General features: G+C 40.9%; 1 protein-coding gene across 1 annotated transcript in view; it reads left to right on the top strand.

The window, feature by feature from the left end:
- Positions 1-18,672, top strand: part of NELFA (negative elongation factor complex member A) — a 41,298-nt gene that overhangs the window by 2,688 nt on the left and 19,938 nt on the right. The window contains exons 2-5 of the mRNA XM_063304608.1: positions 9,800-9,971; positions 13,444-13,605; positions 14,198-14,287; positions 17,221-17,351. Coding sequence (XP_063160678.1) covers positions 9,800-9,971; positions 13,444-13,605; positions 14,198-14,287; positions 17,221-17,351 — 555 coding nt within the window. The remainder of the gene's footprint in view (positions 1-9,799; positions 9,972-13,443; positions 13,606-14,197; positions 14,288-17,220; positions 17,352-18,672) is intronic.

Genomic DNA, 18,672 nt, shown 5'->3' with positions numbered 1-18,672 from the left:
AAGTGTAAAACAATGTTAAAAGGCCCTAGGTAAATGAATAGTTCTTATCTGGTGCTCGGAATTCATAAGCGAATCTTTTTTTAAAAAACCACAAATTTAAATTAAATAAATAAATAAAATAAACATATATTCCTATTGGGAAAGCCTTGGTTCTTTGCTATGTAGGGAATTATAGATCAGTAGATGCGCTTTGTGTCTGATGTCTCTGGCAGAAACCAGGCCTGGGAACAACCCAAGGAACAAGACTTTCTGAGCTCAGACAAGTAAGTTTTATTAGTGGAAAAGTTAAAGTAACAACATTAGAATTTCAGCGAGTACTTTCCTTTCCAAATGGGAAACTTAAATATAGGCAAATTAAGGCAGTTCAGTTTTTCCCATGATCTTTTGATGCAGAAGGGAAAAGGCAGGCAGCCCAGCCTTCGCCTGTAGATCGCTTGGAAACAGCTACTGTCTTCTTATAAATGTGAGAATTAATCTCTCACCTTTTGACTCAGGAATTCACTGGAAGTTCATCGTCTGCTTTTTTTTTTTTTTTAACTATTTGTATTAGGAGTGTGCAGCTATTTGGATCCAAAGCAGAAAAGGTGCTTGGGTGAGGGTGGGCTCACTGCACATATCTTCTTGAAGAAGACATATTTTTCTGGGCTCACATGATAGCCATGCAGTCCCAGGAAAATACACATTTCAGTTAAGGATGTGCTGACAGGTTGAAACAAAGTCCTTGTGCCCTGCCACTGTCTCCGTAATTCAGACTTTCCTCTCTCTCTGCAGCTACGGTGTGGACCCAGGAAAAGCAGCAGCAGCAGCAGCTTTAAGGTAGCGCTCACAGATACAGCAAGTACTTCCCCACTTCTACCAGAGCACCTTTTCTGCTTTGGGTCTGAATAGCTGCCATCCCAAATTTGCTCCTGCTGTTGTGTTTTGAAGTAGTTAATTACTATTAGCCCTTAAAAGGACACGGATGAGTCTCAGCTAGCAGTCTTGAAAAGGAGGCCAGGTAGCTGGGAGGACGTGAACAAGGGCAGACGTGGAATCGCCAGTTTTATGAAGGAGCTGTGGAGCTGATCTGCTGGCTTTGGGGAAAGGCCGTCTGGCCAGCTTGAGTAGGATTGTGTGCTTTTCCTGACTGAGGAGGTTTGCTGAGTATCTGGTGTGAGCAGGAGGGGCTTACAACTGCCGCTGATTAATTGATCAGCTAGTACATGAAGCCACGTTCTTGAGCTAGTAGTGCAGCTCCATCTGCATTTTTCGAAAGAGGCCAGGCAGCTGGGGGTTTATAGTCAGAGTGAGGGGAGCGGAGGGCAAAGAGGACTAGGGTGAGGGTTTAGCAAAGGGAGGACCAAACCATCCTCAAACCCTGCTTGAAGGATAACCAGAGGCTTTTCTTTTGGGGCTGATGGATAAAAAATGGGGGAAAAGTCGTGGAACTTTGTTTTTATACATGATAACTGCAGTGAGATTATATGCGCAAAGGTGAAAAGAGTCAACGCTACCCACAATGGAGGAATGGGTGGTGAAGATGATGGAACTTGTTGAGATAGCCAAATTAACTTCTTTGATCAGAGAAAAGACATTATCTACATTTATTGCTGACTGGAAACCCCTTATAGACTTTTTGCGTGAAACAGAAAAAAATGAACTTAGGATTTGTGGTTTTTTGATTAGAAAAAAAAATAGATTATAGAAAAAATGAAAGTCATGTGTAACCATAGAGTAAGAGGTTAATTTATACTTTAACTACTGTAAAGAAAATTGGAAGGTACTTCTTTATCTTTTCATTTTTCTGCACTTCTGGCTTTGCCTTCTCCCTTTTTCTTTCTTTTCTTTAGTCTATATTAGTCTTTGTTAGTTTTTCTTTTCAAAATTTTAATAAAATTGTTTTTTTTAAAAACATGCTGCTAGAAAGATGAACTCCAAGGGAGCAGTGCTGATGACTTACTAGACATATACTAGATACTGTATGTCTTCTCACTTGAAGTTACGGTTTTTTCAGATTTTACAAGAGAAATCTTGTCTCCCTTGCTGAAGGATCAGGGAGAGGATTGCAGGCCAGTTTTTAAGACTCATTAGAGAAGGTGAACATCAAACAAGTATTTCATAGGGAGGTCTCCAAGAAGGCGGGGTACAGGATGTTGTCCAGGAGTGTAGAGGACCCCAAGAAGGATAAACACATCCCCATAAGAGTAGGAAATACTTGAACTTGCCAAAAGAGAGAGAACCACAAGGAGTTATGTGCCACTGGAGCTGACCAACAAATAGGTTCCGGACATGGAGGGCAAGTTGCAGTCATCTGAGAGAGTTCTGCCACCCCATCCTTTTCAGAACAATGGAATGGCTCTCAGTTCCATAGTGATGAACAAAACCAAGGTTCTCCATTGAAGAGGAAAAGAAAAGTGATTGTGGTGGGAGACTATTGGGAGGGAGACAGAGGTAGCTCTTTTTGAAATAGACAAGCTGTCAATAGAGTGCTGTCTCTCTGGTATCCATATCCAGGACATGGTGGAAAAATTACTAAGGTTCATGAGACCATTAACCATCCAGACAAATGACCGCTCTAGAAGAGGAGGAACACTTCAGAGGCATATGGGTGAACATAAAGCCACAAGTAGGAAGGTAAAGGAGCTGGGTTGTAAGTAGTGTTTTAGAAGTAGTCTGACGGTCAAATGATGAATAAGGAGAACAAGATCCTAGAAGTGGAGCTGGCTAAGAAGTTGATGCTTTCAAGAAAGATTTGGATTCCTAGACTGTGGTCTTTATCGTAAATATAACTGATTCATAAGCAGAGATAGGCAACAGTTCAGAAGGGCAAGGAAAAGTCTGTTTGAAAAAAGTCTTGTGAATCTTATCAGGTCTTGGAAGGGGAGGGAGTCACAGACTCAGGTAGAGGAGTGTTGGGTGTTAGAAACATGGTTGCGCATGGTGATGGCACAAGGCAAGAAAGAAGACTTGGAAATCCTCCATACAAGGCACTACCAGTAAACACTGACATTCTCTGTCTCCATTGTCTGCACTCCAGAGCACAAAGTAAGAAAAGCAATCCAGAGGAACTAGAAATCCTAACACCAGAAAGCAAATATGGAAACCTGTTAGCATAAAAATCATGATTGGAAAGTAGAATTTGAAGGATAGTCTTTGTTCAAAAGAAATAAACCAATTAAAAAGATGTCAAGTGACCTTCTGTGTAAAGAAACCATATGCCAGTGAAGAGATTAATTGCCCTGAATATGAAAGTTCTGCTGAAAGCTGAATATGGAAGTCCTGTAGAAAGAAAGAAAAGTGAAATACTTGTAGCAGTCTGCTACAGCCCACTTACCCATGTAGAGGTTGTAGATGATTCTATTCTAAATCAGTGTGCCAAGTTCTCAAGAGAATAGGCTAAAGTGATAACGGGAGACTTCAACTACCTCACTATCTAACTCAGCTTGGAGCAGAGGTCCAAAAGTGTCTGAAATCTGTTGCTGACAAGTTCATTTTTCAGAAAATGAAAGAAATAAAGGGGTCACCTATTCTGGAGCTAATCCTGACAGAGAGGAAGTGAAGATATTGAACTGAAGATATTGAACGCTTGGAGGCAAGTGACCACAACATGTTGGAGTCCAAGATAACTAGGTGAGGAAAAGCCAAGTGCCTTTGACTTCAGGAGATTTTAGCAAGCAGTTTTTAACAAATTCCAATGAAAGGTGGGTGGCATAACCTGGCTCAGAATCCTATAGGATAAAGAAGCCCAAGTGGAATGGGCAAACCTGGCAAACCAGATACTCAAAGCATGAGGATAGTAATCCTGATGAGGAGGAAAATGGGAAAAGCTTCAAGAGGCCCATATGGATGAATGAAATCACAACTTGAGAAGCAAAAAGGAGTTGTACAAGAATTGGAAGTAGAGCTAATACCTAAGGAGTACAAGCTGATAGTTTGAGCCTGTAGGAATGGTATCAGAAAAGCTAAATCTGAGAATGAATTGAGGTTGGTGAGGAATACAAAACAAAGCCTGAAGGGTTTTTTAGGTATGTCCATTGTTAAAAGAGAATTAAGGACAATGTTGATCTCTTGCGTGGAGAAGATAGGGAAGTAATAACAAGAATAGGGAGAAGGTGGACCTACTTAACATCTTCTTGATGTCTGTCTTCTCTCAGAAGAGCTCCCTCAAATACTGCATTCCCAAAGAAGAGCTCCCCCAAATACTGTATTATTTATATTTAAGAACAGGTGCAACCCACCTCAGATATAAATTCTATGTGGTGCTGAGGGTTTTATTTCCAAGTAAATATTAATGATACTGCAGCCATAGTGTCTCGACTACTTTCATATTAGGACATGATGTTGGGCTGGTATAAGAGCTGAAATTGAAATACTATATTCTTTTAATTTCTATAGCGTTGCTGAGTATGCAAAATATTTTTAGAATTCATTAATTCTATTCTCGACTTCACCTTGTTTAAGTTTCCTTCCTTGTGTTTTAACATTATTGTTACCTGCATTGTAGCCAAAGTGGAGAAGGTGTGTAAACTGTTTCACTTACAATTGTTTTAGGAAAAGCAGCTTTTAAATTTGTGACTTGACAGTTGCATCATCCTAAGTTCAAAAAAGATAGTTTTGATTACCATGGTAGATTACCCTGCTGCTTTCTCCAAAATCTGATCACTGAGGCTTTATTTTTACCTTGGATGCATTTTCATACATGTCATCTCTCTGGACATGAGGCAGCTTCAGCATCCTGGCCAAACACAGGGTACCTCTCCTTGGGTTCAAGGTTTTTCTGATATGTCTGCTTTCTCCAACTCTGGAAAAGGGGTACGTTTTTCTTTAACTCCCCAAGTCTTTAAGGTAGCTTCTGCTAATATCAATGGAGGATTTTGGGTAGCAGTTATGCTATATGGAAGGACAGTTTCTCTGTGTATGGAGTCTTTTCTCCACCAAATCTGTGAACCTTTGAAAAATTGTCCCTGCTCTCAGTTTTTAAAATAGCCACCTTTGGTGTCAGTGGAGATTGTTCTAAAACCTTTGTTGTAGGTTTAGGCGTGAGGCCAGTGCCTTCGGGAGGATGTGCTCAAGCGGGCACCTTTTCCTTCCCCTGGACCTCACTGGCTCTTCTACCATCAAAGGTGGGAAAAGTTAGTCAGGGTGGTGTGTTATCAGAAAGAAAAAGGGAAGCCTCGTCTAAACAGATGGTCATCACAAGAACATAGCAAGAACTGCTGAATTTTTTCCTCTGACCTTTGGCAAATCCACTTCTTAGTCTCTCCATTCATCAAACACTAATTTGCTAGATTTCATTCTACTCCTTGATTTTATTGACCTTTACATTTCTTCCTCTATTTGAGATGCTTCTTCGTCTCCTTAGTTAATTAATTTTCCCCTTTACTTCAGAGCCTCTCCCTGCTACCATTTTTCACCATTCTCTTCCTGGGTCTCATACCTTTAGAGGGTGAATCTCTAAATAGAACATGCGTTGATCTTTGTGTGGTGGCTGGTTCATTTCACAGAACTTTTAAAAATGAGGACATTTTCTCTCTTGAAAGTATATGTATCTTTGTCAAATTTTCTGGATATTTTTCCAGTTGCAAAACTTACCTAATATTTGTTCCTAAGCAGTTAATCAGTGCATGTATCTCTTACATGACACTATAATTTCCATGCAATATAGAGTATCTTGAGGGACGCGGTGGCGCTGCGGGTTAAACCGCTGAGCTGTCGATCGGAAGGTCGGCGGTTCGAAACCGCGCGGCGGGGTGAGCTCCCGTTGCTCGTCCCAGCTCCTGCACACCAAGCAGTTCGAAAACATGCAAATGTGAGTAGATTAATTGGTACCGCTTCGGCGGGAAGGTAACGGCATTCCGTGAGTCATGCTGGCCACATGACCCGGAAGTGTCCTATGGACAACGCCGGCTCCAAGGCTTTGAAACGGAGATGAGCACCGCCCCCTAGAGTCGGACACGACTGGACTTTACGTCAAGGGAAACCTTTACCTTTACCTTATAGAGTATCTTTCATTGCTCTTCTTATAAATATGGTTAAATGTAGAAAATAAACCTTAACAAAATAATTGTAAGTATTCCAAAACAACAAGCAAGCATTTAAAGGAGAAATTACATAATTATAAACTACAGTAGTGTACAAAATACTCACACTCATTAGCAGCGTTTTTGCCCAGAATGATGCTCTGAACTGGTTACCCTTTTTTACCTAATATAGAAGTAGGGATAAAACTGCATGTCTCCATAGTTAACAGTCAACCTGTTGCTTTCCAAAATGATTCAAGAGTTTGGGGAAGGCTGTTCTGAGAATCAGTAAAATACATCTGTGCAAAAAAGGGCTAGGTAGGTAAGTACAAAGAAGGAAAAAAACTCAAATTAATTAGCTCACCAAAGAGATTTCTCTGTGAAGATAATGACAGTCTGAATCTTTTCAATATTCTATTTGTAATGTTTTTCTGTAGTAAATAAACCTGCTGAAATTTAATTGTAGGGTTGTGTCAGTTACCCACGTTGGCAGTCCTCCTAGTGCAAAAATGTTCAATGCCTTGGCTTTGTATCTTCGTGCATCCCTGGGATAAAACAGACCAAGGAATCTCTCCAGGTCTTGCATGAGTAACAGTAACTGTAGTTGAACAGCACTCAGAGTAAATGCATATCAGGAATGAATGCCCCCTTTAATATAGATAGCTTGCTGAATAGAGTGTTAGGGTAGAAGACTGAGTGATAAAAATGGGGGTGGGGGTGGCTGCATTTTAGAGTGGGAATATAGTAGGAATATATTTATAATCATTTTTTTTTGAAGGAACTACTATCATGACTATGATCTTACAAAAGAGAAGTCATTCTGTAAAACAAAGGACTATCTTACATTATAGACTGTGTTGATTCAGAATTACTTTGGCCCTCAATACCTGCATTTTAAATTAATGTTTAACTAATGATCACTTTTTTGAGATGGGAAGGATGATAGCATATTTGAGATACGCTGTATATAGTTTTGTAACAGTGCTCAGAATGGATCGGCATTATGTTCCTTTTCATTACTGTAGATGTGAAATTCTCTAGGATAGAAAAAGTCATCTAATTTATGCCAAAGCTCTATGAGAGAAGTTGAGTCAGTCTCAAAATGCAGAGGTTTACAAGGGCAGCTGCTGCTTCCTCCAGTAGGCAATAAAGGCTTAAAGAGCAAATGTGAAATTATGGTCTTAAAGACAGGGATTGAGATACTATACACAAAAGGAAGAATTGTGAGGAGAGGTTCCAGCAAGTAATCCTTGAACTAAAACAGCTGGGGCTTTTAGTGTGTGTGTTGAGTGCATGTGTGTGCATACTAAAGTGCTGAGTATGGGAATTAAACAACCTGGAGTATTGGAAGGGAAACATAACCTGAAAGCGAGAAGGGAAGATGATGGAACACAGCAGTTAAAGAATATAACTTGTTTGAAAGGATAGATTAAACAAATGCTGAATATGTGTTTATCCATATGAATTGGAGAAAATCAACACTGGAACAAAATAAGGGAATAAAAATGGTGTTTGGCAGGTGGCATAACATGACCAACTACATCTGTGCATGGAAGCTAAGTGGGGTTGGACTTGGTTGCTATTTGGAATTTCAGAGCTCTAGTCTAGGAAGTTGAAAAACATCTCAGAAGAAGGCAATGGCAAGCTACATCCATCCTACTGCTAAAAAACCTGCATGGATTTGTCTTTCTCAGCCTTTTGACCTTGGAGGAACCCTTGAAATATTTTTCAGGCCTCGGGGAACTCCTGGACATTCAGGCTCCAATATAGGCCAGAAGTTACAAAACTTTTATATTTGTTTCATGAGTAGGCCTGTATATATGCATCAACAGTGTTCTTTAACTAAAAATAAAGAAGGAAACTTACCTCTTTAATGTGAAGTTGCCTGACTTTGAAATATTTTTTTAAGTAAATTGTGATTGCCCAGGGAACTGCTAGTGACCTCTTGCGGAACCCTAGGAGTCCACAGAGGACTGGTTGAGAAACCCTGGTATAGTCACTAGAAGCCAGGGGTTAAGGGACACAAAGGGCAGCTTTAGGGATAGAGGGAGCATTGGCTGGTGTCCAGATCCCATATAGCTACATGCCTATCTTCAGCCTAGATAGAAGCAAGGAGGCTTCTTAAATCATCTTCATGGCATGTTGAAATCTTCACTGTTGACTGGAATGTAGGCTGGTGGCTTTCCCTATGAGCTGAAATTAAAATGGGCTGTGGTTCTGATGGATTACTCTGCTGATCTCCTGAGTGGGAAAACTTGCCAGTGGCAAGCTGTGAGGAGGGATAAGAATAGGTCTTGACATAAACTTCCTTCAGAGCAAAAAAAATTAAAAAGTCTTATTATTTCTACTTAAGAATGGCCTGAAAACTCACTCTAGGTTTCATCGTATTAGCTTCCACGGTCATCCATGTCTGGACAACTGGATGGAAATGAGAAATCAGAAATAAGGCTAAATTAAAATTTTCCAAATTTCATTATTTTATTGTTCACTTGTTTGTTGCTGTTTTTTTTAAATTCACATTTCATTTACAATTAGATTTATGTCTAGGGCAAGGACTTTGATTTGCTGCTACTAGTTCTCTCTCTCTCTCTCTCTCTCTTTTTACTACTCTAAAATATCAGGCTTAGTGATTATACTTTCTAAGCCATGATGTGCAGTAAGCAACTCTTCAGAACTTAATGTTATTTATGGGCCTCTGCTTGTTTCTTAAAAGCTGAATCATTGCAGCATCAAGTTATCCTTTTCCTCTACTTCAGTGTATTTCAAACTTGGCAACTTTAAGATGTGTGGACTTCAACTCCCAGAATTCCCCAGCCAGACGTTAATTCTGGGAGTTGAAGTCTACAGATCTTAAAGTTCCCAAGTTTGAAGAGCACTGCTCTACACCACAGTAAGCATTTCTACAGGAACAGGCCTCTCCTAAGGCTTTATATCACTTTCATCCTTGATTCCTCTCAGGGTTTGATGACATCTAGTTGATCCTTTCGGCTTCACTGTGATGAATTGTCTTGGTTACCTGCCAAAACACATTAAAAGCTAAATTGCTTTTTCACAGATCGTTGCAATGAAGCTAATGATGGACTGTAGGATAGTGGGTTTCACATGTTTCATACTTTTCTGTATGAAAAGTATGAATAATACTTCTCTAACACTTTTCTGTTTATCGGGGAAATTTGCAGGTGGTAGTTTCTAGCAGCTGCAAATTATAAGGTCTGTTCTTTAAGCAAATGTTTGCTTTTCTAGAACAACTCTCAGCTTTTGCATCACATTAAATGGTACATGGATGAAGACTACTGTTTCTTGATAAATCAGGTTCAGTTCTTGGGTCTTAAAGATGAGGTACCAAGGTTGAAAGACATGTCTAGTTGGGATTCCAGAGTATTGCTGCCAGACAAAGAGGACTCTACTGGGCAAATAGTTTCATGGATTCTATGCAGCTTTATGTGTTCATTACTTTGAAAATAGATTGTAGCTCCATTATAGAGCTATTTTTCAATATTACAGTAATATATGTGTTAGAATTAAAAATATGTGTTGGAGTTTCAGTCAGACAGAAGCTTTATTTGGGTGCAGCTGCTTATACAATATGTTCGTTGCATGGACACTGAGGACATAGTGGAGTTGGCAGTGCAATGCGGGTATGAAATCAGCCGCACAGCCCTGCTCCTTGGTTTCTGCACGGTCATGTTTATAATGCATTTAGGGACTGAGGGTTAAATCTATTTTGTATAGCTTCAGAAACAAGTTCTAATTTATTTTGAACATTCCACTCTTAATTTTTTCCCCCTCTTTCTTGTTAGATGAAAGGTGCACTGACTGAAATTATCCAGCTCGCTACTTTGGATCCAGACCCCTGGGTCTTAATGGTGGCTGATATTTTAAAATCCTTTCCAGATATTGGCTCCCTTAACCTTGATCTGGAAGAGCAGAACCCCAATGTTCAGGATATCTTAGGAGAACTGCGAGAAAAAGGTAACCCTCTTTTGGATTTCCCTTGTCTTGCAATGGAGCTGTGTTCACACAAAACGTATCTTCAGTGTTTAAAAAACTTATTGTTGACGCAAAGGAGTTCATTTTGAAGGGAATTTCTGTGTATTATTAACCATAACTAAAATACATAGTTTATCATTTGCAAATGGTTTTGGAACACATTAGGCTTGCTTAACAAGAGGTACTTGTGCAGTGTAAAAAACGACAAAAGCAGAAGCAGGCAGCCGCTGATGTTCTGCTCTCAGCTCTCTGAGTAGTCCACTATGAATTAGGCTGCATCCCTCCAGCACTGCGATCAAGGGGGCAGCTTCAGGTGGGCTTCCAGAGAATGTTCTCCTACTGAGAAAGGTGCTCTCCCAGCACAGTAGTAGACTCTCCATGGCAGTCTTTTGGCAGATTACTAGAGAGTGCTGTCATGCTGAGACAACAAGTTCCCCCCGTTCAGGAGTTGTCTTCTCCAGCAGCCTGCGGAGCAACTGTTTGATGGGGTTCCAGAGAGCACTGTTTGGGATGGGGAAGTGAGTAAGCAGGCAATTGGCAGAATGCCAGTAGCAGAGCATTTGCACGCCTTATGAATCCCTTTGGTATGTGCCTGTAATTTATTGTGCAGATTTTTAGTTCAGCAACTTGCACAAGGATTGCTTGAGTGGAAGGGAAAATGTTTCTCCCTTTCAGTGATCCTGTTTTCAGCAAGATCTGATGAGACAAAGGATGTGCAAGGGGGAGTACCTATATTGTGGCCAGGCACCACATATACTCTACAGCAGTGTTTCTCAACCTTGGCATGCTGGCTGGGGAATTCTGGAAGTTGACGTCCACACAGCTTGAAGTTGCCAAGGCTGAGAAACACCGATCTAGGGGTGAAGGGTTGCCAGTGTCTGATTTAACAAGTCCTATGAACCCTTGGCATGCCTCTCCAAAAGAGAAGATAAAACATCTTTGAACTTACATTGTTCATCTTCTCTTGGTGCTTGTTATGGTTCTCTTTTCTTCTTAAAGTTGGCAAACATGGGATGAGGGTTGAAAGAGGATCAGTGCCATTTTTCCAAGTTTAAAATTGTTTCCTTGTAGCTGGTTTACAGGGGAAAATGTACAAATACCTGGGGAAAGAACAGCCAGGGTGATTGGATGGGCCTTTGTAATAATAATAAGTGATGCAGCAGCATTGGTCTTTGGGTGCAAGGAGGCACAATTAGAGTTTTGTGAAAACTAGAAAGAAATAAAAATACTCATACTGCGTTAGCTCTGTGAAATCTGTCACATCTTGTGTGTAGCACTGTGCAGCTTTAGAAATGTCAAATATACATATGCAATGTTCAGTATTTGCACGTACAGTATTATAGCTGTATGTGCTAATTTTAATATAGAGTCAGTTTGGTGTAGTGGTTAAGGCACCAGGCTGGGAACCAGGAGACTGAGTTCTAGTCTCGTATTTGGCACAAAGCCAGCTGGGTGACCTTGGGCCAGTCACACACCCTCAGCCCCAGAAGCAGGCAATGGCAAACCACTTCTGAAAAACCTTGCCAAGAAAACTGCAGGGACTTGCCCAGGCAGTCTCCAGGAGTCAACACTGACTAGAAGGCACCAAAACCATTTTTTTTTTAGATATAGAGAGGACGATTACAATATGTAGCAGACAGGTACCTTTAACCGTGACTGAATCCAAATGGATAAAAACCAAAATATGGTGATGACTTTTAGACCCAAACATTTCTGGTTTGAAACTTTATCTTTGAAGCTTTCTTATGGTTATTTTTGGGTGGGGTAATTCAGCAAATATACTTTAGGTTATAGGTAATGTTATTGCATATCATGTATTTATACTTAGGAACAAAACAACACAGGGTTAGACCATGGTACTTTGCTCTCATGTAGGGTTCCTTCAGAGTTGTAAGGGAAATAGATACCCCTGTCAGATTTCAGCAAGACAATGATCTGAAAGATACATCCAACTATGAAGAATGTGAGTAATGCTGAAAATCTGTGGGGATATCTTGGACACGCAGTGCATGCAGTGAGACCTAAGAACAGTTTTGGACTGGAAGTGTTCTGCACACAAAAACCAAAGACTCTTGTCTGGCAACAGGAAACATTTGGAAGTAGTTATTTCTGCCACAGGAGGTGATACGAAGTAGTAACTGAATGGGTGCCCAGATGTTTGCGTCTGCTGTATTGTATCTTGAATCTGTAAACACTGCACATAAATAATATGCATTCACATTTGCAGCAAAATGTTGCGTTTAACTTTATACCACATAGTAGTTGTCATCTTCTGAATTACCACCACCTGAGTCCAGCTTCACACCCTTCTCCTGGCCACCCAAAGTTGCTAGGAGGGTCATGGATCTAGCCCAGCAGTGGTGGAGCTCATGCCCTCTCTGCTTCCTTATGGGCAACTTTAATTGCAAGGAAACCCACAAAGTCATCTGCTTAGCCTGCGGGTGTCTGGCCCTGCCCATTTGAGCAAAGCCGCTGGTCAGGAATCCACTATCTACTTCTGCCCAGAGAAGTACTGACATTTTGCTGTAAACTAGACTTGAGAATAAGCTCAAACCAGTGCTCAGTCATATCTACTTTTGATTTTTTGCCACCATCACTTTAGGCATCTTTCCAGTCGCTTCATCTCACAGAGCTCAACAAGGCAAAAACAGCATAAAAAGGAGAATATAAATAGGATCAAAGCATACAAAAAGGCATCCAAGAGCAACTAAAGGCTGAGAATATGTTAACAATAAGAAAATCTCTGATTTGTTTGTAAAAGATGAGCAGGGTTGGGGCCATCTATTCCTCTGGAGAGAAAGGGAATGCCAAATAATGGGGGCCACCGCCGAGGGGGCCTGTTGCCTGGTCCACCACCATGAACGCGCAGGCCCCTATTCTTCTGTAATGGTCTCCCCAAAGCCGCCTGACATACCTCTCTCTACCCACCACAGTTTCAATGGGAGCCCAACCTTCCTGTCTCTGGAGTCTAATTCTAGCCCCCTTTCCTCCACCCGCCCAACATGTCCTTGCCATTTATACATTCCATTGGCACTGACCACCGTATGCAGGGCACTTCTGCAGGTAGCCCGAGAGCACAGCCTTCATGCACCCAGTACTCACACCAGTCGTAACCAACCAGCCGCTTCCACCATCTTAAAATCTATCACTTCGTAATCCCAACCTGATGCCTCCTGTCCACACCTCAGTCCGACTTATTCCTTCCTCAAAACCTCCCCCAGGTCCCCGCTTCATTGCTCATGCATCGCTCACCATGCGTCAGCACCCCCCTGTTCTTTGTGAGAGTGTGGGAGGATCTCCCTCGCTGCTTGGCTACTGTCCCTTGGGGAGCAAGGGGAAGATATGTCTATTTCTTCTTTACATTCTAGACAGATTCTCCCCTCATCCATATGTTAACTTTTCTTGTTTTATACTTATGAAAACTTACTTCTTACGAATTTTGTATTTTATATAGTGAGTGATTGTGAATCATCAGCCATGTTGCCTTTGGAATGCCAGTATTTAAATAAAAATGCCTTGACCACATTGGCTGGACCGCTTACACCTCCCGTAAAACACTTCCAGTTGAAACGGAAACCCAAAAGTGCCACTCTTCGAGCAGAACTCTTGCAGAAGTGTAAGTATCAGGTCACGTATGGCAATACACATGTAGATAAGAAAAAGATGTGTGATATTCTTAACAAGGGACATGTCAGAGCTATTTGATAACTGTTCAGTATACATATAAGCGCATGGCTTTCATACTACAAATTGTAATTTTAGTGATCTTCACAAGGAATTTGGAAGATGACACTTTGATTTTCCCTCCTGCACCTTTATTTTAAGGGAATAAGGATAAAAAGTCAAAGACAGAGGATGTAAGCAGAACCCCAATGCAAAGGAGATTTTCTTTCTCCCTCGCTTTTTGCAGGCATGAAAGAAAGGAAATTTGAGCAAGAGAAGGTCTCAGTTCTGACTGACAAACAGAAAGTATAGAAATTTTTACTTGTTTTGCATCCTTAAGTAAAGAAATGTTTCCTCTTTTGCATCTGACCATCCTAAAAAATAGACTTATTTATGTAAACTTTGAAAAAAAATTATGTGAAAAAATAGTCTCTAAGGTTATCCTCTTTCTGGATAGACTGAATTTTAATGCTGCGATAAAAGCATTCTTTGAAATTATGTCATTCTATTTAGTTGGATACTAAATAGATGTAATTTTTTTTTAGCTAATGAAACTGCGCTACAGCTCAAGAAGACCGCTGGAGTATCTTTTCATGCCAAAGGAAGAGGATTGGTTAAAAAAATTGATACAACAAGTAGGTTTTAATTTTTCTCTCTCTATATATATGTCTATATAACCACTTCAAGCCTTAAAATAAATTGGCAATTCAAAACATGCAGTCCAATTGTTCCTGGCTGGATATAACAAAGGCTATAGATTTATGCTGACCTCTTCCTTTGTGGGCAGAGATGGAAGGCTGCCCATGAGGTGCTAATCTTGAATGCAGAAGGCCTAATAAGTGTGCAAGAAATCTCTTCTGGAAGAAGTAGGGCCTCCCCTAGTTTGCCAGCTCAAATTTCTGCTTTGTGATGAGAAATGAGTTCTGTTGGAGTACAAAGCAGCAATACAGTAAAGTTTTGTGACTGGAAAAATTTCTGATTGTTCCAGTCAAGTGAGCTTCTTCCATGCAAAGGGCAATCTTGATGGAAACTTTCACAGATCCAAGCAACAGCAGGGCCTTATTGAGCACTCACTAGGCTATCTCATGGTTCTTGGAAGGCTTAGCTAATGAGTAGGGCTTTTGTGCCTTTCCCCTGCAGCTAGCTCAGGTGCTGTCACAATCACCCAGTTCATATCCATAACCTGGACGATACTAGAGTAAGAAGTAACAAGGGGGACCTTGTATACTGGCTGCTACTCTTCCTACTTCCTGCCAAACGGTAAACTCTGTTCCTACCAGGAGGACTTGAGAAATGCCCTTGCCAATCTCCATGACTTCAAGTATCTTCTTTCCCAAGCAATCCTAGGAAAAGGAGGTTTCCAAGATCCCTCAAGAAAGAAAATAGCAGATCAGCATGTGGATGGTCTTGCGCTTCTCCGCTTCTACCGAACAGTGCTAAGGCCTGAAAAAGGGAAAGCGGCCTTTTCTACAAGCAACAACTGAACTAAAGTCCATTTTAGGAAGTCCTGATCCAGACTCAGGACCCAGCCCCAGTTTTCTGTGCCTTTCAGCAGGCACCAAATCCAAGGATATACTGGTGCAATAGGGCTTCCTCCCTTTTTCCTCTGCATCAAAAAAATTCTTGAGATCTAGGCAAGAGAGAGAATATCTTTCTCTGTTCTTCATGTAAAGTAAAACAGGGCCTCCTGAAATCTTACAGAATAAGGATTCACAGATACCTGATGTAGCTGCAGCTGCTTGAAATCTTCAGGACTATCTGCTAGTGTCTGAGGAATGCAGAATTTTCCATCTGTTTCTCAGAGGCCCACTACACATCCTGATGAGAGATTATATATTTCCTGCAGAAAGAAACAACTCGGTTCAGGATCTTCCACTTCATCAAATTCAGAATTCTGAATATTCACCAATAGTTTAAGTAGCATGGTGTGATGGAATGTGAGGGTGACCCTGGAGAACAGAGGGAAGAGATACTGCCTAGGAACAATCAGATAAAAGGAAAGTGAGTCCACAAGAGGGTAAAGGTCTAAAAAAGAAACTTAGTACTAAGATCCGCCCTGACCACTCAAGCGATAAATAGGGAAGGCAAGGTGGGAGATTCGTACTTTCAGACTTGCAAGATTCTGTTAATGTAGCCTTACAATAAAGTGGAATTAGTTCATCTAGTCATGCGTCCTGTCTGGTTTACCTGGAAGGGCTGACACACGTCTTCAGGATAAGTAGCGTCCATCTCTGTGTCACTTGTGAGGCCCCTGTAGACCATCTTCCTTGAATTCCAGTTTAAGGTTTGCAGGAACCCAAATACTTTGGTCTTAATTTCTCATGAAATAAGACATTCTATGCACTGGTGAACAAAGCTGACCAGCCTAGTGAAGGGAATTTTGATCAAGGAGCTGGTTCATCTTCATTACATCAACCTCTCAGAAGAAGGAACCCTTTGTCTGATCACTTGCAGAGTATTATGTGAACATTTTCGCATGAGATACAGAACTGTCATGAAGGAAGCTTGGAAGCTGCTCACCTGGTCACAGTAAAGACTGAATCAGGGCAAAAAATTGGAAGGATCGAGAAACAGTCATGTTTAAGTTGCCACAGCTTAGATCCAAAGCACCTGCATTTGGAAGACCTGCAGCTGGTAGGATGCTGGGGAAGTCCTGCTTTGATCGTTCTCATTCTGGAACAATGATGTCTAATATACCTTCAGATACAGAGAAGACGACATGAGGTTAGCAAGCGCTGGCTGAAGAGCTTCTTGTGTGCTTTGTCATCTGTTTCTATTCTTCCAGAAGGGTTTTTTTTTTTTTTTTGCTAACAACAAACTGCAGAAATTAACCTTACAGTTTTGAATGATGACTGTGTAGGCCAATATTTGAAATCTGGTCACTGTTCCTTTAGGAGGGATTTACCCCATCTGGATTCCATACTATAGCAGAATCCAGGAGGTAACCAGCATAAGATTGATGGTGGCCATTGTAGCCTCTGTAACGGCCTCTCCTTACGAGAGTTGATAACTGGAAGCATTTTCAAACCTGGTGTCTCTGCAAGAAGAAGAAACCCCCACCAGGAAGATTCTAGAACTGGAGTTCTTGTAAGATAGCCTGTCATCTGGCATTAATGCAAGCACATTTGAAGAGACAGGGCTCCATGTATCAGGAAGGTCCTCATGGCATAGTTCTTTGTGCAGTAAGAAATTTCCTAGTAGCACATAAATTTGATGTCTAAAAGCCTCTGAAGGCTCAAATTCTGTGGATTTCATTCACAGGTTCTTGTGGTTGTCTTGGCACTCTACAAGAATCTGATGCAGATCTATGATTGTTTGAGGAATCTAACTTCAGACAACAATAAAGTGCATCCTGAACTTGAAATACATTTTGTGGCAACCTTTGCTTTCTGCTTTAATAGTTTAGTCTGAAAACTGATCGCTCATTTTGCCATCCCCATGGATAAAGAATGTAAAAATTAAAATACGTAACCGTGTTTTAGAGATTTTAATACTCTTCCCTGGAAGGGGCCTTACCCCTGATTGCAAGGATTTTGTCTCTGTTATTGCTTGTTCTGTTTGCTTTTAGCTCCACTCAAAGGAATACCAAAGCAAGCTCCTTTCAGGAATCCCACTGCTCCAATTGTGTTTAGCCCTGCAGGAAATAGAACTCCCATTCCATCCTCAAGAGTGCCTCTATGCAAGGAGAGAGGCGTAAAGGTACATCTGCATTTTTTAAGTATGTTTTTCTTCAGGCTCAGAAGCAATTGGCGTTTTCTGGGCTGGAAGATCAGCGGTCAGGTCTGTTTAGGTCACAGATGAGATACCTGGAAATACCAGGGAGAAGACCAGGATGGGAGTCAAGAACATCCCGGAGAAGCAAGACAAACTCTTTCTGCAGTTCTTCTCCAAAGGTTATGGCCTTGTAGTCACCGGGATTTGAGTGGAATATCAAGGGGGTCTTTGCCTTTATGTATTTGCTCTTCACTCCCAAGAACAAAAATCTACTGTCTTTGCCTATCTGTAGAACCATTTAGCTTTATATATGTTTGGACAACAGTAGAATTTGGCTGCCTGATCTAGGATTGTACCTGTGTGGAAGCCATATTATTTTTCTCCTGGCAGGATCATAATGGTTGTTAAAAGACAGCTCAGGTCGATCCTCCTTCACTGTAAGGATTTATTCATTAATATATATATATATATTAAGCATTACCCCCCCCCAAGTTAAGGTTTTAATATTTATTTACTTAAAGCATTTATATGCCACACCCCAAACTCAGATATGACTCTGGGCAGCATACAAAAAGAAAAGAAAAGCAACAAATTAAAAAAAACACCAACATTTGTCATTAAAACCTACTAGGCAGTAAAATGTCGATCAGAGCTGAAATACTCTGTAACTCTTCAAATTGGGAACTTTACTCATCTTGACCCAAAGGCTGGGGAAAGATTTAATAATAATCTCAGTTTCCCTGTTTCTCATTGTCTGAGAATAATGTCAATCAATTCTTTCCCTTTCTATGTATGGCACACCACTAAAAGACACTGGAGCGTGTGTGGTGTGTTAATGCTGCCTAGAGCTGTAGGTGTATGGTCTCCCATATTGTGTAGTTTTTAAAGCACCGGTGCTCTAAGGACTGTGGATGTTACATTCAGCTTTTATTCCAGTGGGAAGAGACAGAAGAATGTCCCCGCTGATCTGTTTGGGATTGGGCACAAGGGGACACCGTCCAGATCATACCGGTTGACAATTTTGTGGAAAAAGTCCCTCCTCCTGTTTCTGGTGGTTCAGGATCTCAGTCTTGAGGTGCTTTTGGATCCCTGCTAAGCTTTCAGTTGATGGTGGCTCTAAAAATACTGTGCTGACTAAAAAAGTAAAATTTCTGCTTAAGTTTTAAGCAGTCTTTTGGCACAGGTTTTCATTTGGCACAGGACAAGGATTAATACATTTTATTTAATTGACATAGTTTAAAACAGTTACAAAACTACCTAATAAGAATTACAAAGTAGGCGCAAGCAGAGTCACGTACTAAAATTT

This window comes from Candoia aspera, chromosome 5, assembly GCF_035149785.1.
Source record: "Candoia aspera isolate rCanAsp1 chromosome 5, rCanAsp1.hap2, whole genome shotgun sequence".
In the NCBI taxonomy this organism is placed as follows: Eukaryota; Metazoa; Chordata; class Lepidosauria; order Squamata; family Boidae; genus Candoia; species Candoia aspera.
The sequence above is the reverse complement of the archived record's forward strand: the minus strand, read 5'-3'. Positions and strand labels throughout refer to the sequence as shown.